Source organism: Podarcis erhardii, assembly GCF_964252035.2.
Source record: "Podarcis erhardii genome assembly, chromosome: 1".
Taxonomy (NCBI): domain Eukaryota; kingdom Metazoa; phylum Chordata; class Lepidosauria; order Squamata; family Lacertidae; genus Podarcis; species Podarcis erhardii.
The window spans coordinates 93,910,104-93,930,853 of record NC_138497.1 but is presented as its reverse complement, the minus strand read 5'-3'; the positions used below and the strand labels follow the sequence as shown (position 1 = coordinate 93,930,853).

Genomic DNA, 20,750 nt, shown 5'->3' with positions numbered 1-20,750 from the left:
CGCGTCACACTGTTGGCTCATGTCAAGTTCCAGTTTGTCAGTGTCCTTCTTGAACTGTGGTGCCCAGAACTGGACATAGTACTCCAGGTGAGGTCTGACCAGAGCAGAATACAGTGGCACTATTACTTCCCTTGATCTAGATGCTATACTCCTATTGATGCAGCCCAGAATTGCATTGGCTTTTTAGCTGCCGCGTCACACTGTTGGCTCATGTCAAGTTTGTGGTCAACCAAGACTCCTAGATCCTTTTCACATGTACTGCTCTCAAGCCAGGTGTCACTTTGGCAAAAGTGGTGCTTCAGGTTGAGAGCAGTTTCAGGTTAGGAACGGACCTCCGGAACGAATTAAGTACTTAACCCGAGGTACCACTGTACTGGGAAAACCATAGCTTTAACTATACGGATCTTTGTTGACCAGGTCATGTCTCTGCTTTTGGAGATGGTGTCTAGGTTTATCATCACTTTTCTCCCAAGAAGCAGGCGTCTTTTAATTTTGTGACTGCTGTCACCATCTGCAGTGATCATGGAGCCCAAGAAGGTAAAATCTGTCACTGCTTCCATTTCTTCCCCTTCTGTTTGCCAGGAGGTGATGGGACCAGTGGCTTTGTACCTGAGCTTTATTTTTTGCTGAAGGATGTGTGCTTGTTATTTGGGAGAGAAAACATAAAAATATGTGTGTGTACACACACACACACACACACACACACACACACACACACACACATATGAATCAGTTCAGAATGGGGGTTTTTGGATGGGGGAGGAGATATGGCAGATCAAATAAGCCCATCCTTTAAACATCATGCAACAGCCCTGCGGCCTCAGCTGACATGTAACCGAAACCTCAGTTGCCACTAGCCAAAATATCTTTACCTTCTGTGGAATTGCAGGCTGACTCAAGGTCATAGGGAAAGGTCAAAGAGTGCCCTGCCTTGGCCCTCCGTCCTTTTAAATGCCAAAGGTTATCTTGATTTCATTACAGTTGCAAAAACAAGAGGGTGTTTTTACTGCTCTAATTTTCTGAGCATCAAGGAATGTCTAGGGAGCACGTCGTAAGATAATGGGTCAATGAATTGTTGTTGGCGGGCTTTTGGGCAGTGGCTTTTGTCTGCTCACAAAGCAGTTCTTTCCATAACTGAACGCAGCACAGAAATCCATACGCAGGGTGGGCCGTTAACAGAAATAAGACAATAGCCAGGCAGAACATTTGAGAGGCTGCTAAGATCCTTGTAAATGGCCTATTGCTCAACGTGGAATAAGAGACATAACATAAAATCTTATTGATTATGCCTAAGTCCTCATCCCATACTCTTCAAAGGGCAGAGACCTCGATCACATGCACATCACACATTTAAAAAAACATGGCTTCCCCCAAGGAACCATGGGAACTGTAGTTTAACCCTCACTGAACTACAACACCCAGCAAGCTTAACAAACTACAGTTCCCAGGATTCTTTGGGGGAAGCCATGACCATTTAAGGTGGCATGATACTGCTTGAGATGTATAGTGCAGATGGGACCTATGGTTAGCCCAGTTCTGTAGCTCTGGATTACAGCATCTGATTGGGGGCCTAAAGATCCAGGTTCACGTGTCCTGGGTACCTCTAACGCCAGGATTTGGAAAACCCTCTACCTGCTCCATTTGAGGTGGGCTGTGAGTCAACAGACCAGGATTGATGGGGTGTGGGCTCTTTCCTTATCTGTTGTGTTGACTTTGAAACCCCTTTTCTATTCCGCAGAGGTCTTTATCAGATCTGTGCCACAGCTGAAAGAATTCCTTGTCCGGCCTTGTGCTGTTAACAGGATGCAAACAGTACCAATCTATCATTTCTGGTATAGTCTATGTAACCATAATGCTTCTATTAGGCTTGATACCCCAATAATCTGTTGTGTTAAGTGAAATGATCACCACCTTGAATTCCTGGCTCACTCAATACCTTTTCAAGATTTTCTAAGTTTTGCTGATCATACCAGATGTAGCTAAATTCCATAGATGACTGTGTCCATACTACAATCATGTGGACCGAGGGAATCCTTTGGTGACAAATTCATCACATTAAAAAATTATTATCTAGATTGTACAATTTCTTGATAACAATTCCAAGAATGGTGTGTGATTCACATGTTTACATTTCTTCCATTGCACAGAACTAAAGGAGTCTGAACTTCACATTAAGGTTTGCCGAACACTAGTTAAAAAAATGTGATAAAGACAAAACATAGCCTGTTGAGAACTGAAATCCTCCTGAGATCTTGTGAATTTATTACTACTCCTACAGGATCAGCTACAGGAAGCTAGCTTTTGCAGTCCTTTGCCAGAATAGACTTTGTTACTAAGACTTTCATGATTTTTTTGTTGTCTCAAAATGTACAGCAGGACATGCCAAACTAAATAGCCTTCATTTTTAATGAAACTCTGGATGAGCTGGAGCAACTCTTATCTAACAGGAAGTGGAGGGGAGGACACTGGCGCTATTATCTATTCTCATATTTAGAACAGACTGTGCTGCTTTAAAAAAAATTAAGTATCTAACCTCTTGCTTGCCCTTATTGACCAAACTTCATGAAAATCAAGTTCTAAGTATTCTTGACATTTTTGACCATGATTCTCATCTTAGCTTCATAGAATTGTAGAGTTGGAAGGGATCCTGAGGGTCATCTAGTCCAACCCCCTGCTATGCAGGGATCTCAACTAAAACATCCATGACAGACAGCTATACAATCTCTCTTTAAAGACCTCCAATGAAAGAGAGTTCCCCACCTTCCAAGGGAGCTCATTCCATTGTAGAACAGCTCTTACTGTCAGAAAGTTCTTCCTGGTGTTTAGTTGGACTCTCTGTTCTTGTAACTTGAATCCATTGGTTCAGGTCTTAGCCTCCAGAGCAGAAGAAACCAAGCTTGCTCCGTCTTCCATGTGATAGCCCTGTAGAGATTTGAAGAAATTCGAGGCCAGTCTTGCTGTTTGTTAGTTATAATTCATTTCTGTAAAATGGGTACAATGTTTTGCATGTACCCACTTTGATGACTGAAATAACCATTTTACACAATAAATAATTTTGCACAGTTTTATTACTTAGAACATACAGTATTATAGGAACTTCTTGACTGGTGACCTAGGCAACTAGAAAGGGGTCTAAGAGAGCAAACAGAAGGGTGATATCAAGGGATAAGACAGATTGATGAGTCCTGCCAAACATACGTGTCCCACTTCTTTAGTGTTTGGCAATTTCTTAAATTGACTTTAAATTATATTTTCAAAATACCTGCCTTAACCTATCTCTTTAATTTGGCAGATCCAAGAGAGTGAACACATCAAAATTGAGAATGCTGAGAACAGCAGTAAGCTAACTATCTCCTCCACTAAGCAGGAACATTGTGGATGTTATACTTTAGTAGTAGAAAACAAACTGGGCAGCAGACAAGCCCAGGTTAACCTCACCATTGTAGGTAAGTAAACTGGATTATTATTTTTGTAGTTGATGTTGATAAGTGACCTGGGCTCCTCAAACTTGAATCAATGCAATTAATTATGGGGGGAAACAATGAATGATTATTTTGCATATTTTTGGAATCAGTTTATGCCCTAGTTTGTGTCCTTTTTTGGTTGGAGAACTGCATCACAGAATTGAGAGAAGTGTAAATATTGTGAGATAACTGAGTTTCAGTTTGCGCGTTTCAAGAAATGTGAATTGAGCAGGTTTGTATTAAAATGTGAACTGAACAAAATTTATTCCCTATTCTCAGTGGTAAAAATGAGAAGAAATATATTCTTCCTTCAATAATTTGTAAGGTCACTTATAATTGAGTACAGTGGTACCTCGCAAGACGAATGCATCGTAAGACAAAAAACTCGCAAGAGTTTTTCGTTTTTTGAGTTGCTTCGCAAGACGGATTTCCCTATGGGCTTGCTTTGCAAGACGAAAACGTCTTGCAAGTTTGTTTCCTTTGTCTTGCAAGTTTGTTTCCTTTTTCTTAAAACCTCACTTCGAGGAGCAACTCATAGCACGCGGTGTGGTAGCCTTTTTTGAGGTTTTTGAAGACTTTGGTGATTTTTGAAGCTTTTCCAAAGTCCGTGCTTCGCAAGACAAAAAAATTGCAAGACGAAAAAACTCACAGAACGAATTAATTTCGTCTTGCGAGGCACCACTGTAATACAAATTGTAATCTTGATAATTAATGATTGATAGCACTAGGTCTGATATTGTAAAGACATTTGTCTAGTTAAAGGCTCTGATTTTTACCTCATTCTTGGCAGTCAAAAACCTGCTCTGGAAAGGGTCATAAATGTGAGTTGTTTTCAGGATATATTTTCCATACCCACTAGGATCTAAATGCATGTCACCTGGGTTTTTTAACCTAAAAATTAGCAGTATGAGAGCTACATATAGGTATAGTGGAAAGTCCTTCTGTTGGGGAAAGAGATACATTTAGCATGCCAGGGAAAGTTCAAGCCTTTGTTTAGAATCAGTAGACCATCTAACTGTTATATAAGAAGTAATAATACACTGTTGAATTTGTGCATGAGATCACTCTTATTAGGGAATCCCTGCTTTAAAAGACTAAATGTAAGCAATTGCTGTGATCAGGCAATCGCCTAAGCAGTCATCTTGAGAGAAGACCAGTTAACATCATCTCATAATATTAGGTGCTTCTCTTTCCAATGCACACCAAAGCCTTTGAAGGTCTAATAATATGTCTTATGGGATAACTCGGGATATTACCAGTTCTTAATTACCAGTTCTTACTGTGGTAACAAATACAGGTGGGTTAAATAGCCTCAAATTAACTTTTATCTCTGTACTTGCATAGAGGAAGATATGTTAACCAAATCCTCACCAGTGCTACAGCTAACATATGTATGTCTTTCAACTGACATTAAAAAACCTAATTTGCTGCTTTGAACAGACGAGTAGATATAATTGCATAGTTAAAAAAAAGCCCAATTCTGCCTAATGAATTTGACCTGATGATAGATACTAGAACCAGAGAAAGAAAGATACCAGTGATAAAGGCTGACCATCACACTATTAATTGTTATCTAATTTTTAAAGTGTTACTGGTGGTTTTGAAGGCGTTAACTCAGGGGTCTGCAAACTTTTTCAGCCGTGGGCCGGTCCACCGTCCCTCAGACCATGCGGTGGGCCGGACCATACTTTTTGGGGGGGGGGAATGAACAAATTCCTATGCTCCACAAATAACCCAGAGATGCATTTTAAATAAAAGCACACATTCTACACATGTAAAAACACCAGGCAGGCCCCACAAATAACCCAGAGATGCATTTTAATTAAAAGCACACATTCTACTCATGTAAAAACACGCTGATTCTCGGACCATCCACAGGCCGGATTGAGAAGGCAATTGGGCTGCATCCGGCCTACCCCTACCTTAACTGATACATGTATGGCCAAATCATATTTAGGGTCTTAATGTATTTTACTCCTAAGTGCTACTTCCCCCCTCCCCCATAAAGGCAGATATACACACCACAGCCTTATACAGAACCCAGAAGGCAATTAGCATATACAATCCTGAAAATATAAGCTTCTATATAAAAAGATGAAGTCTATAGCGCTCATTGTTGTGCAGAAGAGATAATGGGCACAATCTACTCCTGGTTGTGGGGAAAAAGCAGAGCCTGTAAGTTCTAGAAGCAACAACACAAGCAGCACGATCACTGTGGTGTATTGAAATGACACACAGAAGCTCTCATGGAGGATTAAAAGTGGAAGTTCATTGAAGTCAGTATATTGAGAGAAACTGTTGTTTTATGAGGGGAAAGTTCTTTTCACTGAAGAACTTGATAGCTATGTAAAGATGGATCTTAAGTGCTTTTTTTTTAAAAAAAAGAGTTGCCCTTTCCCCCTTCCCATGTTTATGCTAAAGATAGAATTCATCAACATCTATACAGAATAATGCTTTTAAATTACAGCCCATTTCCCCCCTTGGAAATATAAGCTGCATGGTACTTTTTTTTCTAATGAAAGCAGAGCAGTTTACAGTCAGTCACACACACACACACACACACACACACACACACACACACATGCCCTGAGAGCAGTAACATAGAGTTCAGTTATGGCCTTTTATGGTTTCATTTTTCTCCCGCAGATGAATCTCAAGTGCAGTGTTTGCCAGCAATGTCGGCATGGACATCATCCAGCAGGCTTTAGCAGTATATTAAATACCTTCTGTGGCTAAACAGCCTAGCCCATGGAAAGGAATTAATTGCTGCTTTATGTCTGTTCTTCATCTGGCAGGCAAATATCACAATAGCTAATAATAGTGTGGAATGGTAATATGATAACTCAAATTAAAGTAGCCAAGGTATCTAAAGAGGACTACCTTGAGTGTGGTGCTTCCTTTCTGAAGCAAAACTTACCTCCTGATACAGAGTCCCCGAGTGGAAGACACCCAGTCAGCAATCATGGCAGTTGGGACTTGGGAAGCTGTAAGCCAAAGAAGCTTCTAAGTTAAAAAGTGAAGATATAGGAAAGAAGTCCCACTAGCTGTATTATTAAATAACTTGTATGTCTCTTATCTCCCAAACCATATCTGAGGATCCCTGTAAGAAGCATTTCATTTTATCCGAGCCAGTGTAAGCATGCAAAGAAGCATTCAGTACAGCACTCATGAGACTTGCACATATATGCTTTGAAAGTGCCCTCTGATCCAATGGTCCCTGCACATGTGAAACTGGTACATCAGAGAGAGAGAGTTCACACCTAGTCTTTTACACCGTATTTTTTTCCCTATAGGACGCACTTTTCCCCCTCCAAAAATAAAGGGGAAATGTGTGTGCGTCCTATGGAGCGAATGTAGGCTTTCGCTGAAGCCTGGAGAGCGAGAGGGGTTCAGGAAGCTATCCACAAGCCTTGGGAGCCCGCGGGAGTTCCCACCAGGCTCCCAAGGCTTGCGGACAGCAGCCTGCAGCCCGAAACCTGGGGAGCGCAGCGGAGCGCGCCCCAGGCTTCGGGGAGCTCTCCGCAAGCCATGGGAGCCCAACGGGAAGTTGTGCCAGTCTCCCAAGGCTTGCAGAGAGCTGCCTGCATCCAGAAGCCTGGGGCACACTGAGTAGCACGCCCCGGGCTTTGGGCAGATATCCACAAGCCTGGGGAGACCGGTGCGACTTCCCGCTGGGCTCCCTAGGCTTGCGGATAACAGCCTGTTCTGGGGGCTGGGGTCGGGGAAGCTTGGGCTTCCCCAGCCCCGCGCCTGGGGGGGGGAATAATATTTTTTTCTTTATTCCCCCCCCCCAAAAAAAAACTAGCTGCGCCCTATGGGGCAAAAAATATGGTAATTTATAATAATCATAATAATTTATTATTTATACCCCGCCCATCTGGCTGGGTTTCTCCAGCCACTCTGGGTGGCTTCCAACCGAATATTAAAAACACAATACAGTATCAAACATTAAAAACTTCCCTAAACAGGGCCACCTTCAGATGTCTTTTAAAAGTAAGATAGTTGCTTATTGCCTTGACATCTGCCGGGAGGGCATTCCACAGGGCAGGCTCCACTACGGAGAAGGCCCTCTGCCTGATTCTCTGTAACCTCACTTCTCACAGCGAGGGAACTGCTAGAAGGCCCTTGTCGCTGGACCTCAGTGTCCGGGCTGAACAATGGGGGTGGAGACGCTCCTTCAGGTATATAGGACCAAGGCCATTTGGGGCTTTAAACACCAAGTTCCATGTGATATACAAGACTACAGTGAAAGGCCTGTGCATGTATACACTCCACACACACACACACACACACACACCTGCCTCATAGTTCTATAAAGAAAAACATCTTAAAAACATTTTATCATCTGCATCTGGATAATTTTACTTGGTGCTGAGGCTTTGTGCTCTATATTAAAGAGAAGTAACAATATGGTGCATATTAATAGGACGGTACAAGACTACTTAAATATAGCTTTAAATTCAAAAGTTGATTTTGGATCTTAGTCCTACATATCTAATCATTTCATACTGAAGAATAAGTAAACATCCGTTCTATTTCAGCAGAAGGCAGAGATCCACTGGTTGTTTCAAGTCTGTTAGTACTCAACCGCAATACAAATTAGTCACAATAATAGCGGCCATAATACATCCATTTGCTTGCAGTGTTTCCAGATGTAATGATTTGTCCCTGTACTTGAAGTTGTTATGAAATGTGATTGCAGGAATAGTTAGTGGGACATACATTATTTTTGGTCAAAAGCACAATGCCCTCTCTCAACTGCTTTTTAGATTGTCAAGAGGGAGCCAGGTTCCCACACACAAGTCTCTGCTGAATGCCTACACTTTGGCCTACAGTCAGTAAGACTGGTGTTGCCCTCCCTGCTCAGATGCTGAGAAAGAGACTTTGAAAGACTCTGCATGTTGAAAATGAAAAGTTGGACCATAAGGTTCTAAGCAAATACAAAATTATCCATGAGATCAAAGATGTATCAGATTTTATCCAAAACAAAATTTCCATTGTTGTTACTATTAAAATTAAATTATATCTACATAAACAACATTTACTTAAATCAAAAACCTACCCCAAAATAGGTTTTTTGTATAATATTTACAGAGTTTCTTGTTACAAAATCAAATAAACAAATACCACTTTTGATTGCACATGTTCAGTCTCTGGACTCAGCTACATTCAGGCAATTACCGGTATATTGTTATAACTGTGTTATAAACATGCAACACCAGATGGTGCTGTTTGAGCCTTCGTCAATTTGATTTTCCATTATGAGCTTAAGAATGCGTTTTCCTGTAATGCTTTTTTAAATGTGTCTAGATCCAACCTCTGTCTTTATTTTACTTAACAATAACATAACTTGTCTGTTTTGACATCAATATGCACCAGCTGTATTTGGAGCCAGTTCCACTGACGTCATAAGAGCACAATAGCCAGAGGGCTGGATCAAACAAATGGGCCATCAAGTCTAGCATTCTGCTTCCCACAGTGGCACAAGCAGGTTACAAAACCCACAAGCAGGTTATAAAGTCAATAGCCCTGCATTGTTGTTGTTCCCAACAGCTGGTGTTACATAAAGAGGCATTCCCAAAGTATTTTTTTTTAATAATGATATTTATTAAGTTTTCCAACATAAGAAAATTACAAAAATAGAAAAAAAGAAAACAAAAGAATACACAAAATACAAAATAGAAATAACAAAGAAAAATCAAGAAAAGTTAAAAACTAAATCCCTCTTTCTATATTCTTAGCATTCATTTGCTTATTTTCGTGACTTCCTCACACCTCCCTTTTTTGTATTCTATTTAATAATTGGTTCAGCAAATCCATACCCTCTTAGTTTATCCTTAATTTCTTATCTTCACATATTATAAACTTCAATTTTTCGTCTAAAGTCAATCCATTCTTACATATTCCTTTGCCTTATTGCTAAAACCTCTTCATTTCATTTCAACATCATTAACATTCAATAATTTTATAGTGTTTCTGTAAATAGTCTTTAAATTTCTTCTAATCTTCTTCCACCAACTCCTCTCCCTGGTCTCGGATTCTGCCAATTCCATATAGTCCACATAAAGAGGCATTCCCAAAGTAAAGGAAGGATTGAACTCTGATTAATAAGAATACACACAAAGGCTTGAACCAGCAAGACTCTGGGAAGGGTGCGTATAATAGTCTCTTTCTCCCTCCAGCCCCTCAGCCCAGGTCGTTTTATTCACAAAAGAACTTTTTACAGAGTGTTCGTAAGAACCAGTCAGATTTCTTCTAAGCATTTCAACAAACCCCTGGTGGGGAGAAAGTTAAACTACCAAAACTAATTAAGCACACAGATTTCTGGGGTAAACAAAGAACAGAACTACAAAGGAGAGCATTTGGCAGCCCTGGAGGTGATAAACAAGCAATATACATGATAAGAAGGATGGCCAGGAGGACAGCGATCATTATCACCTTCATGTGAGATCTGTTTCCTGGCCCTATGATTAACATCCTGGGATTAACATACCAGAAAAGCTACATCAAAGAAACTGCCCACTGTCTTTGATGACCCAGGGTGCCTGCCTGTCTAACTGGGTACATGACTTGTGACGATCACTACACATAAGAACATGGAATCATAGAATTATAGAGTTGGAAGGGATCCCAAGGGTCAACTAGTCCAACCCCGTGGCCATCCAACCTCTGCTTAAAATCTCACAAGGAAGGAGAGTCCGCCTCTATTCAATTCTGCTTTGTGATATACTGCTTCTGAACTTGGGCATTGCCATGACTAGTAGACATTGATAAACCTCTACCACATGTTTTAAGAATCCTATATTGGCTTGGCCTGCTTGCTGCTATCCACTGAGCTGAGCAGCTGCTGCATTCTCTTTCTTTTCTTTTAAGCAGAATTACCTTTGCTAGTAAAGCTGTAATGTTGTGGTGATGTTCAAAAAACTGATGTGTTTATAGCATGCAGCCATCAGCAGCTAGCTTCTACACAGCCATTTCAACACATAACAATGCAGTTACAAGTCCAATTAAAAAGAATAACTGCTGCTATTGGCTCAAGAGACTGTGCAACTGAGCCATTACTTAGTAAATATGTTTAGGATTGTTGTGTTCAGCACTAGTGAAATAGAGGCTTTCCCACAAATATGCAAACATCTTTTTCTGTTTTTGGAAAAAACTCTTAGTTGTTGTTTTTCCAAAAAGGAAGTTTGGCATCGTGATAGGTTGCCCTTCCATCTCTGGGTGATCTTTACTGCTCACATACTTGACTAATGGATATGTCCTGATCTTAAATTATTTTTCCTGTGTTTGCCTCATTACTTTCCAGTGTGCATCTGTCTACTACTTCAGTTTTTATCCCCCTTCAGAGTTACTGTCTATATTCTCTCCTTTTACCTTTCCTCACTGTTTTTACTTTGTCTTTCAACTTATAATTATTGTTGTCCCTTTGGTTCAGTCATAAATGGTTTATTTCATTGAACTCAGTGGACTGTGTGGCAAGCAGTGGATTCTGACCCTTATTTTTTAAGATCAGTTCTGAGAAAAGATTCTTCTGAGGCATATAGCATCCATATGCAATGTTAGAATTAGTTTTGAATTCACCAACTCGGTGCCCTCAAGATGTGCTGATTGGGGTTGATGGGAGATGTATGAAGTTGAAGGGCACCAGGTTGGCAAAGTCTGTTTAGAGAAAAGCCAAATATACCTTTTTGTACCTCAGGAGAAACAAGACAATCTATTACGTGAATTATTCTAGAGTATTCCCATTAAACTTATTAAATTTTTCTAGTGTAGGTGAGTTGTGAATTACAGTAATCATCAAAGAGTAGACTATTGTTCCAGGACCTTAGGTGTCTGAGTACCTGGGCTCCTAAAAACATAATACTGGCATTATTTCAGCTCTGTTGTACAATGTTGGCTCCTGCTCTTGGGGTGAGACCTTTGTATAGCAACAACAACTCTGTTTAGCTAACGTATTCATTGTTGCCTGTATGGTCTGCTGTGGGGAAAAGCTTTTGCCTAGCAATCTTAAATCTCTGTACCTTTACGCACAGAAGTTGGCACTGGCTAGGCTAGAAAAGCCAGACTTAAAGCAACATAGTGTGACACGATCTCTGTATGCAGCATATATATTAATGTAGCATGCTAGCCCTATAGCAGTAAGAGTTCTGTACCCAGGAAGAAAAAACACTTTCTGCTACTGGCTCTTGCTGCCTTCTAAACCAGGATGACCAACGAGAAGTGCCAGGTAGCAAATAGTGCTGTTGGATCCATGGTTCAAATTAGTGATGGGTGAAGGATTAGGCTAACAACACTATAATTTTCAGGTCCAGCTATAAATTCTTAACCCATACCATACCCTGGTGTTTGTTGCACTATATGATGGCTGCAAGATGTGTACAAAGCAGGGGTGGGGAAGCGGTGGTCCTCCAGATTGTTAGTAGGGGAGCATGCCTCCCACGTTGACTGAGGCTTGTGGGAATCAGAGTTCAACAACATTTGGAGGGCCACAGCTTTCCCGTCTCTCACATAGAGCATGTGAAGCAGGGTAATCAGCAGGAGTACTCAGAGTCCACTTGCGGAGTCAGTGCCTGTCTGTAAGAGAGAGAAATGGGAGAATGTCTTTGTCGGCATATAACACATTTTTATGTGTCCCCCCCTCATCTGTAGATAAACCTGATCCTCCAGCAGGAACGCCTTGTGCTTCAGACATAAGGAGTTCTTCCCTCACCCTCTCATGGTACGGTTCTTCATACGATGGTGGAAGCGCAGTGCAGTCCTACACTGTGGAAATCTGGAATACAGCGGACAAGAAATGGACTGATCTCACTACATGCCGCAGCACTTCTTACAATGTCCAGGACCTGCTGGCTGACAGGGAGTACAAATTCAGGGTGCGAGCTGCTAACGTGTATGGGATAAGTGAGCCAAGTCATGAATCTGAGCTAGTAAAAGTGGGAGACAAGCAAGAAGGTAAGTTTGTTGTCACTTGAAATTTATGTTTAATTATGATAGTATATACCATTTGGTTTTTACTTTGGCAGCTTTTATGTGTAGATCACCTTTTTCTTCTTAATCTGGGGACTGGGTGCCAGACTGGATAGTACACACAAGATAACTGAGTATTTATGCTCTTGCATCTCCCCATGGTCCAGTTGGTTAGAAGATCTGGGTGGCTTTATAAAACGTAGGATTCAAAGAATTGAAAAAGTGAGTGTGCATGTATATGTATGAGAATATTTCATAATCAGCTTCGGTGTTTTGGAAAGACTGTTTACCAAAAAGAGGGAAAAAGCTTGCAGGCCAGATTTACCAGTTCTTGTGGTAGTGGAAGCCAGTGCAACGAGTCCTTTTAGTATAACAGGACTTCTCCTCCCTCCTCCCCCACATGCCCTCTCCAGATCTGCTTGGGAGGGTCAGGAAAACCCTCAGAACAGCACACAGGGTGGGGCAGGGGGAGGAAAAGGGAGATAGTTCTATCTGGCAAGCAGCAATGTTTCGCACAACATTGAATTCCACTCTGTCTTGGAGTTATGTATTCTAATTGAATCCCAGTTTCTGACATCCTATTGTTGCTGTAATGGTGTAGTACAGAAGGGCAGGTGAACCATGAACTGTGACCTGGAAATTCCTGGTTCAGATCCTAGCTCAGCCACAAGCTCCACATGTAGCTTGGAGTGGGGGCATAGTGACTGAGCCAGGCATGTTTCTCTTGTGAGGCCGTTCTGTAATTCTGGTACCCTTTTATCCTTACAACCATCATGTAAAGGTGAGTCAGAATTATTATCTCCTGTTGCAGATGGGGCTCTAAGGCTGATTGGCCACACATTAAAAATCACTGTGGCACAAGCTTTTCTAGGCCATTTCATCATTGTCTCTGGTTCCCAGAAGCTTGTGGGACAATAAAACGATAGCTTTTAAGGTGTCAGAAATCACAGCAAAGAATCAACTGCAACAGGCTAACATGGCTACCAATCTAGAGGCTGTGTGCACACTATACCCTCAAAATAAATTTGAAGCACATTCTTTCCCTCAAAGAATTCTGGACTCTTTGGTTTGGCAAGGGTTTCTGGGAAATGTAACTCTATGAGGGGTTAACTACAGTGACCAGAATTATTTGAGGGAAAGAAAGGGTATCGTGTGCATGCTATGAGTTGTTTTATTCAGTACTCATGCTGCCCTTTACAATAACAGATTAACACTAGTAGGGCTACCTCTTCCTTCAACTGTCCTACAAGCCATTTTAACAGGCCTTCCTATTCACCCCTCCTTTTCTGGAGGTTCTTGCTCTTGCCTTCCTGAGCACAGATTGCTGGACTAGTTAAAAAAGGAGGGGAAATGAACCACAAGTCTCTCTTTCACTGCACCCCTGCTTCACATGTCTCCATAGTGAGGAAGAAATCATGGTGCTGCTACAGATGCCAAATTGTGGGGAGGGGAAGTCCTTTCCTCATACAGAAAGGCCCTGAAGGCGAGAAAGTTACTATATGTATTATTTTGCCCTAATGTTTTCCATTCCTAAAGACAACCTCTGTAAAAGAGAGGCCAAATATAGCACAAGTCATATCCCAGACGTCCACATGTTCCAAGAGTGGAATTAAAGGGGGGGGGGTCTTGTGAATTTCTTGCTACTGATGTATAGGGTTTTTCCTAAGAGCCATGTATGGCATTGGAAGGTTCAGCTTCAGTTTTTAAAAGAGAGATAGTTGAGAGTTAGGTGACGGCCCTTCCCCCAGTTTTCTTGCATTCAGTCCATGAAGAATGGATTATGTGTTCCAATTCCCTCTTCCTGTTTTTAAGTATGTTCTATATATAGTACTTTGTAGGTTTAATTTACTTCGGCACAACCACAAAGAGTTCATAATATTATTCTAGAGTAAAATAATAGAATAAAATAACAATGCAATCGTTGAGAGCTATATGATATTATTAACGTCAGCTCCTAAGCACATAGGATTTATCCAGCTTCTGTTCATTGAGGATTTCAATGGAGGGACATCACACTAATCATCAGAATTCTCCTCTCTTATATGCACTCAATATAAGTAGAGATTTTCCCTCAAAGAGAGAATGGAGCAGAAAATCCGGAAAGTGGCAGCTGGGTGGCAGTACCCATTTCCCTATGCTGTGATGGCCCCTCTCTTTCAGTGGAGGAAGAATGTCCATTTAAGCCTCCCTAATTCTGTATTTTGCAGTGGGACATATACATGAAAGGAAACACAGTTAAAATAAATTTAAATAACCTAAAGGAGCAGGACATGATTCAACAATGGGCCTTGGCAGTTGCCCATGCATGCCAGTTGCTGATGTCATCCCTGTAGCCTTGTCGAGAGACGAGGAACTCACATACAGAATTCAACTTTTAATCCTTAAAGGGGGGAATAAAGATGGCATGAGAAGGCATTCTTTATAGACATATACATTTATATTTGGTTATAGGTCCCAAAGAAGAAGAAGAAGAAGCTGAAGGATCTGATGATGGTAAGAAATTGCTCTTTTACCATACTATGTTTGCAGTGCGTGGGCCTCCTCGTAATCAGATGTGTTTTTTCCCTGCCAACTTCTAGAAGAGAAGGAAACAGAATTTGACTATCGGACAGTGACTATCAATACAGAACAAAAAGTTTCAGACTCCTACAATGTTGAAGAAAGACTGGGATCGTAAGTGTAGCAATATGCATTTTCTTCTAAGCATGTTTTCCTGACAGTTAACTTCCATCAAAATCAATGAGGCTGCGCTTCAGAGAAAATACGTTTAGGATGTGAAACATACCATGATTTCTTTCTGAGAAATGTACCACACAGAACATAGCTTTTCCATGCTCCCACCCCAGAAATACCATTTGGCTATTCTAAACCCCACCCCACTCCAGTTTATTTTTCTGGTTCCACCACTGGTGGTTCCTTCTAAAGTGGTACCTCAGGTTACAGATGCTTCAGGTTACAGAGGCTTCAGGTTACAGACTCTGCTAATCCAGAAATAGTACCTCGGGTTAAGAACTTTGCTTCAGGATGAGAACAGAAATCGTGCGGCAGCGGCAGGAGGCCCCATTAGCTAAAGTGTTACCTCAGGTTAAGAACAGTTTCCGGTTAAGAACGGACCTCCAGAACGAATTAAGTTCTTAACCCGAGGTATAGTCTAACCTTGTGAATGAGTTCCTAGATGGTTTCAAAATTGCCTGTGTTGAAGAGAGTACTCAAGGCTTACAAATATATAAAACCAATTTAATTTGTGTTTGACTGAACAGCCCTGTGCAATTTTTACGGTTTCGTTATAACTACTAGAGATTTGCCTTGCCTTTAGGAGAGATTCCTTGCTGCTAGTGGTTATAATCCCCAAAATATATGAGCTATGATGATACTGCTCAGTGAAGGCCAGTTGTAAATCACTGAAAATTGCCTCCTTCCAAGGCCCTTCCATTTGCAGAAGTGCAACTTTGGATCTAACCCATTAAAATAAAACACTGTAAGACAAAACTAGCCCACTTCCCTATACACATCTGAAACAGAACAGCTATAGTTAGTGCGCCAAATGAAGGAGCTTCAGAGCTGGGTACAATACTTGTGAAGGTTTTGTCCAGTATATCAATCCTCTTAACTTGATATGGAGCAGGACCTCAGCTGACTTTCTAAGATCATAGGTAGGTCCATACAAGAGAAGGTGGTCTCTAAAAGTAATGAGATCCCAGGTGTATCTCATTTGGCATCTTATAAACTAGGTGCAGGAAACTACAGTTCCCTTCAGTTGCAGCAAACATTACCAATAGCCAGGGGGTGATGGGAGTTATAGTCCAGGTTTTATGGAGGGCCAGAGGTTCCCCACACCTGTTCTAATGCTTTCTCCAGACATAGCCCAATGCAAGTAAATAAATAGATTTCCCACAGAATCAGACCAACATATGAATTAGAATTAGTTTTGCTAATATGGGGAGGGACCATTGCTCAGTGGGAGACCACATGCTTTGCTTGCTGAATGTCCCAGATTCAGTCCCTAGTGTTTCAGTTAGAATGAGCAGGGAGCAGGTGATTGGGAAGATCTTTCCTGAGACCTTAGTGAGCTGCTGCAAGAGTAGATAAGAGTAGATAAGAGTAGATAAGACAGAGTTACTGGTACGGAGTCTCAGTGGTGACTCATGTCCATTGGGGCTAGTGGGACAGAAGGCAGGGAGCCCAAACATGGAGCCAGAGCCAAAGAAAGGTGGATCCAACTATTTCTACTTTTGTCCGCAACATTCTCCCCACTAAGTTTTACAAGGGTAGCACTAACAAGCAGTGCCACTCCCTTGATTGGTTGTAAAAAAAGCAGGCAGGCAGGTGGAGGCTGGCTCAGGGCAGACTGAGTTTAGTGGGGCAGTGCACCATTTCTCCTAATGGACCAGCCACCACTTCTTTGTATAAGGCAGCTTCCTATGTTCCTCTGTATTGCACCATACACCCTAAAATATGTGTTTGTGTGTGACTCAGGGCATTTGGTCTAAAACACAGCAAGTCTGAGGTGAACACTTCTGAGTTCAAGGTCACATTAATCATTCCAGGACATCAAAAAAGCATGTTCTAATGTTTTCAGCCTGTGTTGTGTGCTGACCCTCAGACACTGAAATAGCTTAATGTGGATTCCTCTGTATTTTGCAGGGGGAAATTTGGACAAGTCTTCAGACTTGTTGAGAAGAAAACTGGAAAAGTTTGGGCAGGAAAGTTTTTTAAAGCATATTCAGCTAAGGATAAAGAAAACATAAGGCAAGAAATCAGCATTATGAACTGTTTGCACCATCCAAAACTCGTTCAGTGTGTAGATGCCTTCGAAGAGAAAGCAAACATTGTCATGGTCTTGGAACTGTGAGTATAAATTAGACTATTGTTACTTTCCCATAACAATGTTATTTTTAAAAAATCTAACGAAGGCCTCCTAGGTCTCTTAACATATCTGCAAGTTCTTCTTCCTTTGTTCTTCACAGTTTTCTCATTACAGTGGTACCTTGAGTTACAGACGCTTCAGGTTACAGACACCGCTAACCCAGAAATAGTACCTCGGGTTAAGAACTTTGTTTCAGGATGAGAACAGAAATCACGTGGCTGCAGTGCAACGGCAGTGGGAGGCCCCATTAGCTAAAGTGGTACCTCAGGTTAAGAACAGTTTCAGATTAAGAATGGACCTCTGGAAAGAATTAAGTTCTTAACCCGAGGTACCACTGTAGTCAGATATTGTGTTCTTCACTGATACACCCTTTAAAAAACAGATAAACTTGAATTTGCTAAGCACCACCACTAGGGATACTTATATCTTGCATTTTGCTGAAGTATGGCTGCATATCAGTGGTGATCAATATGGTAAGAAGATGGCATGAGTTAATTCCCTCTGGAACCACACCTGCACCCTCAACAACCAGGAAGAATTCACACTAGAGGGAGATGGTATTATACTGGAAGCTCTCCTTATCCTTGCAATCTCCTTTCTATAGGCAGTCTACAAATCCTTTCTCTGCCAAATCTGAAAGTTAAGGAGATTTTTGCCTTGGCAATGTTTTTCAGGCTTCTTTTTCAACTATTTCCCATACTCACTCTCCTTACTGCCTCCAGCTAGCATGAATCCATTTGTCCCAGCCGGGAGCAGTGGAAGTAACAAGGATAATTAAAGATGATCATTTGAAATGTTGCATGTCTACAGGACAGATCTGTCGCAAGATGCCAGTAGATTAGGGATGTTGCTAGGGTACATCTCCCATTATCCCTTACCATTGGCCATGCTGGCTGGGGCTGATGGGAGCAGAAGTCCAACATCCTCTGCGGTGCAGAATTACTGCTGCTAAATGATACCCCAGCATTTTCCATTTTCTGCTAATCCTCTACATTATGGGCCTCTTTGGATCAGAGTCTTAATGTCACAGCCTTTTTAAGCTGCATAACTTGATATCCACATGTTTCTCATTAGATCACCTTTTTTCTTGTGACAGTAGTTTTTGGGAAGAGGTGACTCAGCTTGTTAATTTTCCAAAATGTTGGACCAGAAGGATCCACTGCTGTTGGTTGTTTTACTCTGTTAACAAGGGGAGGACATTGTACATACTTTTGTAAACCAAGAAATCTTTAATAAAAAATACATTAAAAAAAATCAATGGAGCAAACTGTTAAAATAATTTTAAGCAAAAGGGTGCACACAATTCCCTTCCCTTTGTTGCCATATGTACAGGGTGCATAAAAATACAGCCCAAAAAGACAATGAATCAGAGTTGGAATCCTTATTATGCAATTTCATTGCTTGAACAGAAGATGGTTGTTTATTTTTAGATTTAAACCTTGACCAAGTTGGTGGTAGCGGGTAAAATAAATTATACAGTATAGGGTAAGAAAATAAAAGAAACAATCCTACTTAGCATGGAACTGGGAACTGGCAGTGCTAATGGAAAATAGGGGGAATGTATGAAGTTTGCTGGACTGCGTACAGCTTTGCACAACATTAATTTATTTTGCCTCCTGATTCTTTCCCCTTCAAAAAGAAATTAGAATAAAGTACATGATTATAAAGAATAATAAGCAGTTTAGCTGCATTAGCTTCTCACGCACTGCAGTTTCAAAGCCCTAGAATATTCCTATACCTTTGAATCTCCATATGTAAAAGGTAAAGGTAAAGGACCCCTGAACAGCTGAGTCCAGTCAAGGGCAACTATGGGGTTGTGGCGCTCATCTCACTTTCAGGCTGAGGGAGCCTGCATTTGTCCACAGACAGCTTTCTGGGTCATGTGGCCAGCATGACTAAACTGCTACTGGTGCACAGAGGACCTTGACAAGTGCCTGAGCACAAGGAAACACCATTTACCTTCCCGCCACAGCGGTACCTATTTATCTACTTGCACTGGCATGCTTTCGAACTGCTAGGTTGGCAGTGGTGGGGAGATGAGGCAGCCGCAGCTTCTCCTGCCTGTTCCTTTCCCAGCTTTCCTGTCCATTCCCTCCCCTACTAGTAGAAATTTACCAGAGGTCCAGTTTTCACACAGCAAGCAGGGGAGAGGATGGTGGATGACAGGGCTGGGGAAGGAAGGAGCAAGAAACGCACGGGCTGCCTTTTCTTCTGCTACAGTAGGAAATCTAAAATAGGGGTGTAACTAATTGATTGTATTAATCCATTTAGAAACATTTAATCAACTGAAGAGGTGTAGTGATTAATCAGGCATCCTATTATTTTTCTAAAAATATCTGTTTTTAATATGTGCTTTTAAAAACTGGAGGTGGTAAGCATCATTTTAAGAGGCAATCCCACACTTAAGTTGCCTGTTGTGTCTCAAGGAAACAGAACTTGTGTATGTTTATATAAAACGATTTCATAGAATAAAAGAAGTGTAGAGTTGGAATAGACTACAAGGATCATCTACTCCAACCCCATGCAATGCATGGGGCTTGAACCCACAACTCTGAGATTAAGAGTCTCATGCTCTACCGACTGAGCTATCCCAGCTTGATATGTTTTGCTTGAAAGAGTTGGAAGTTTTGTTAAATGTTTTGATAAGGAATAACTGAATAATGGCTCAGGAAACTGGAGAAAGATTAACAATGGGGGGGGGGTCCTTGAGAAGCTGCAGGGGACAAATAGGAAAGAGGTGAGAGATCACTGCTGTTTCCTGAAATCAGCTGAGCAGGGCAAATTTCAGAGCCCTATGGAAGTCACAGTGAAGTACCTGTGCCACCTTTTTTTTATTTGCTCTAGTGCACAGTGGGATTGCATCTTACTGGGCTCCTAGAATAAGGACCCAATAATGTGATGTTTGAGAGTAGGGGGGAAGACTGGATGAATGTTGGGGGACATATTAATGGTTCTGCATGAAACCACTCTACTGGTTCATACCCCACCATCTGTATTTTCAATCCTCCAGAATAACCCATGTGCAAACTGTCTTCATACGGAATTTTACCAAACAATAATGTTAATTTAAAAATCTTTCTCTTTTGAATTATATTTTAGTGTTTCTGGAGGCGAACTCTTTGAGAGAATCATTGATGAGGACTTTGAGCTAACAGAGAGAGAGTGCATTAAATACATGAAACAGATCTCAGAAGGAGTACAGTATATTCATAAGCAAGGCATTGTTCATTTGGATTTGAAGCCCGAAAATATTATGTGTGTCAACAAGACTGGTACAAGAATCAAGCTGATTGACTTTGGGCTTGCACGAAGGCTAGGTAAAAACTCTTGGAACTGTTTTACTAAACTATGACCTATCTGATAGGTATTTGATTGTGTGTAGATGTCACAAGACCCAAGCATTGTATTTAATTCAGAACTTGTTATCTTCCCATATTCCGTATGGTTTGAGT

The 20,750-nt window shown here is 41.2% G+C and overlaps 1 protein-coding gene across 5 annotated transcripts in view; it reads left to right on the top strand.

The window, feature by feature from the left end:
• MYLK (myosin light chain kinase) overlaps window positions 1-20,750 on the top strand; it is a 175,513-nt gene that overhangs the window by 138,078 nt on the left and 16,685 nt on the right. For 4 of the 5 annotated variants that reach the window (XM_081870369.1, XM_081870370.1, XM_081870371.1 and 1 more), the window contains 6 exons: window positions 3,293-3,446; window positions 12,114-12,416; window positions 14,883-14,924; window positions 15,011-15,104; window positions 17,076-17,279; window positions 20,398-20,615. In XM_081870369.1, coding sequence (XP_081726495.1) covers window positions 3,293-3,446; window positions 12,114-12,416; window positions 14,883-14,924; window positions 15,011-15,104; window positions 17,076-17,279; window positions 20,398-20,615 — 1,015 coding nt within the window. The remainder of the gene's footprint in view (window positions 1-3,292; window positions 3,447-12,113; window positions 12,417-14,882; window positions 14,925-15,010; window positions 15,105-17,075; window positions 17,280-20,397; window positions 20,616-20,750) is intronic. The other variant, XM_081870368.1, reaches the window with a different exon arrangement.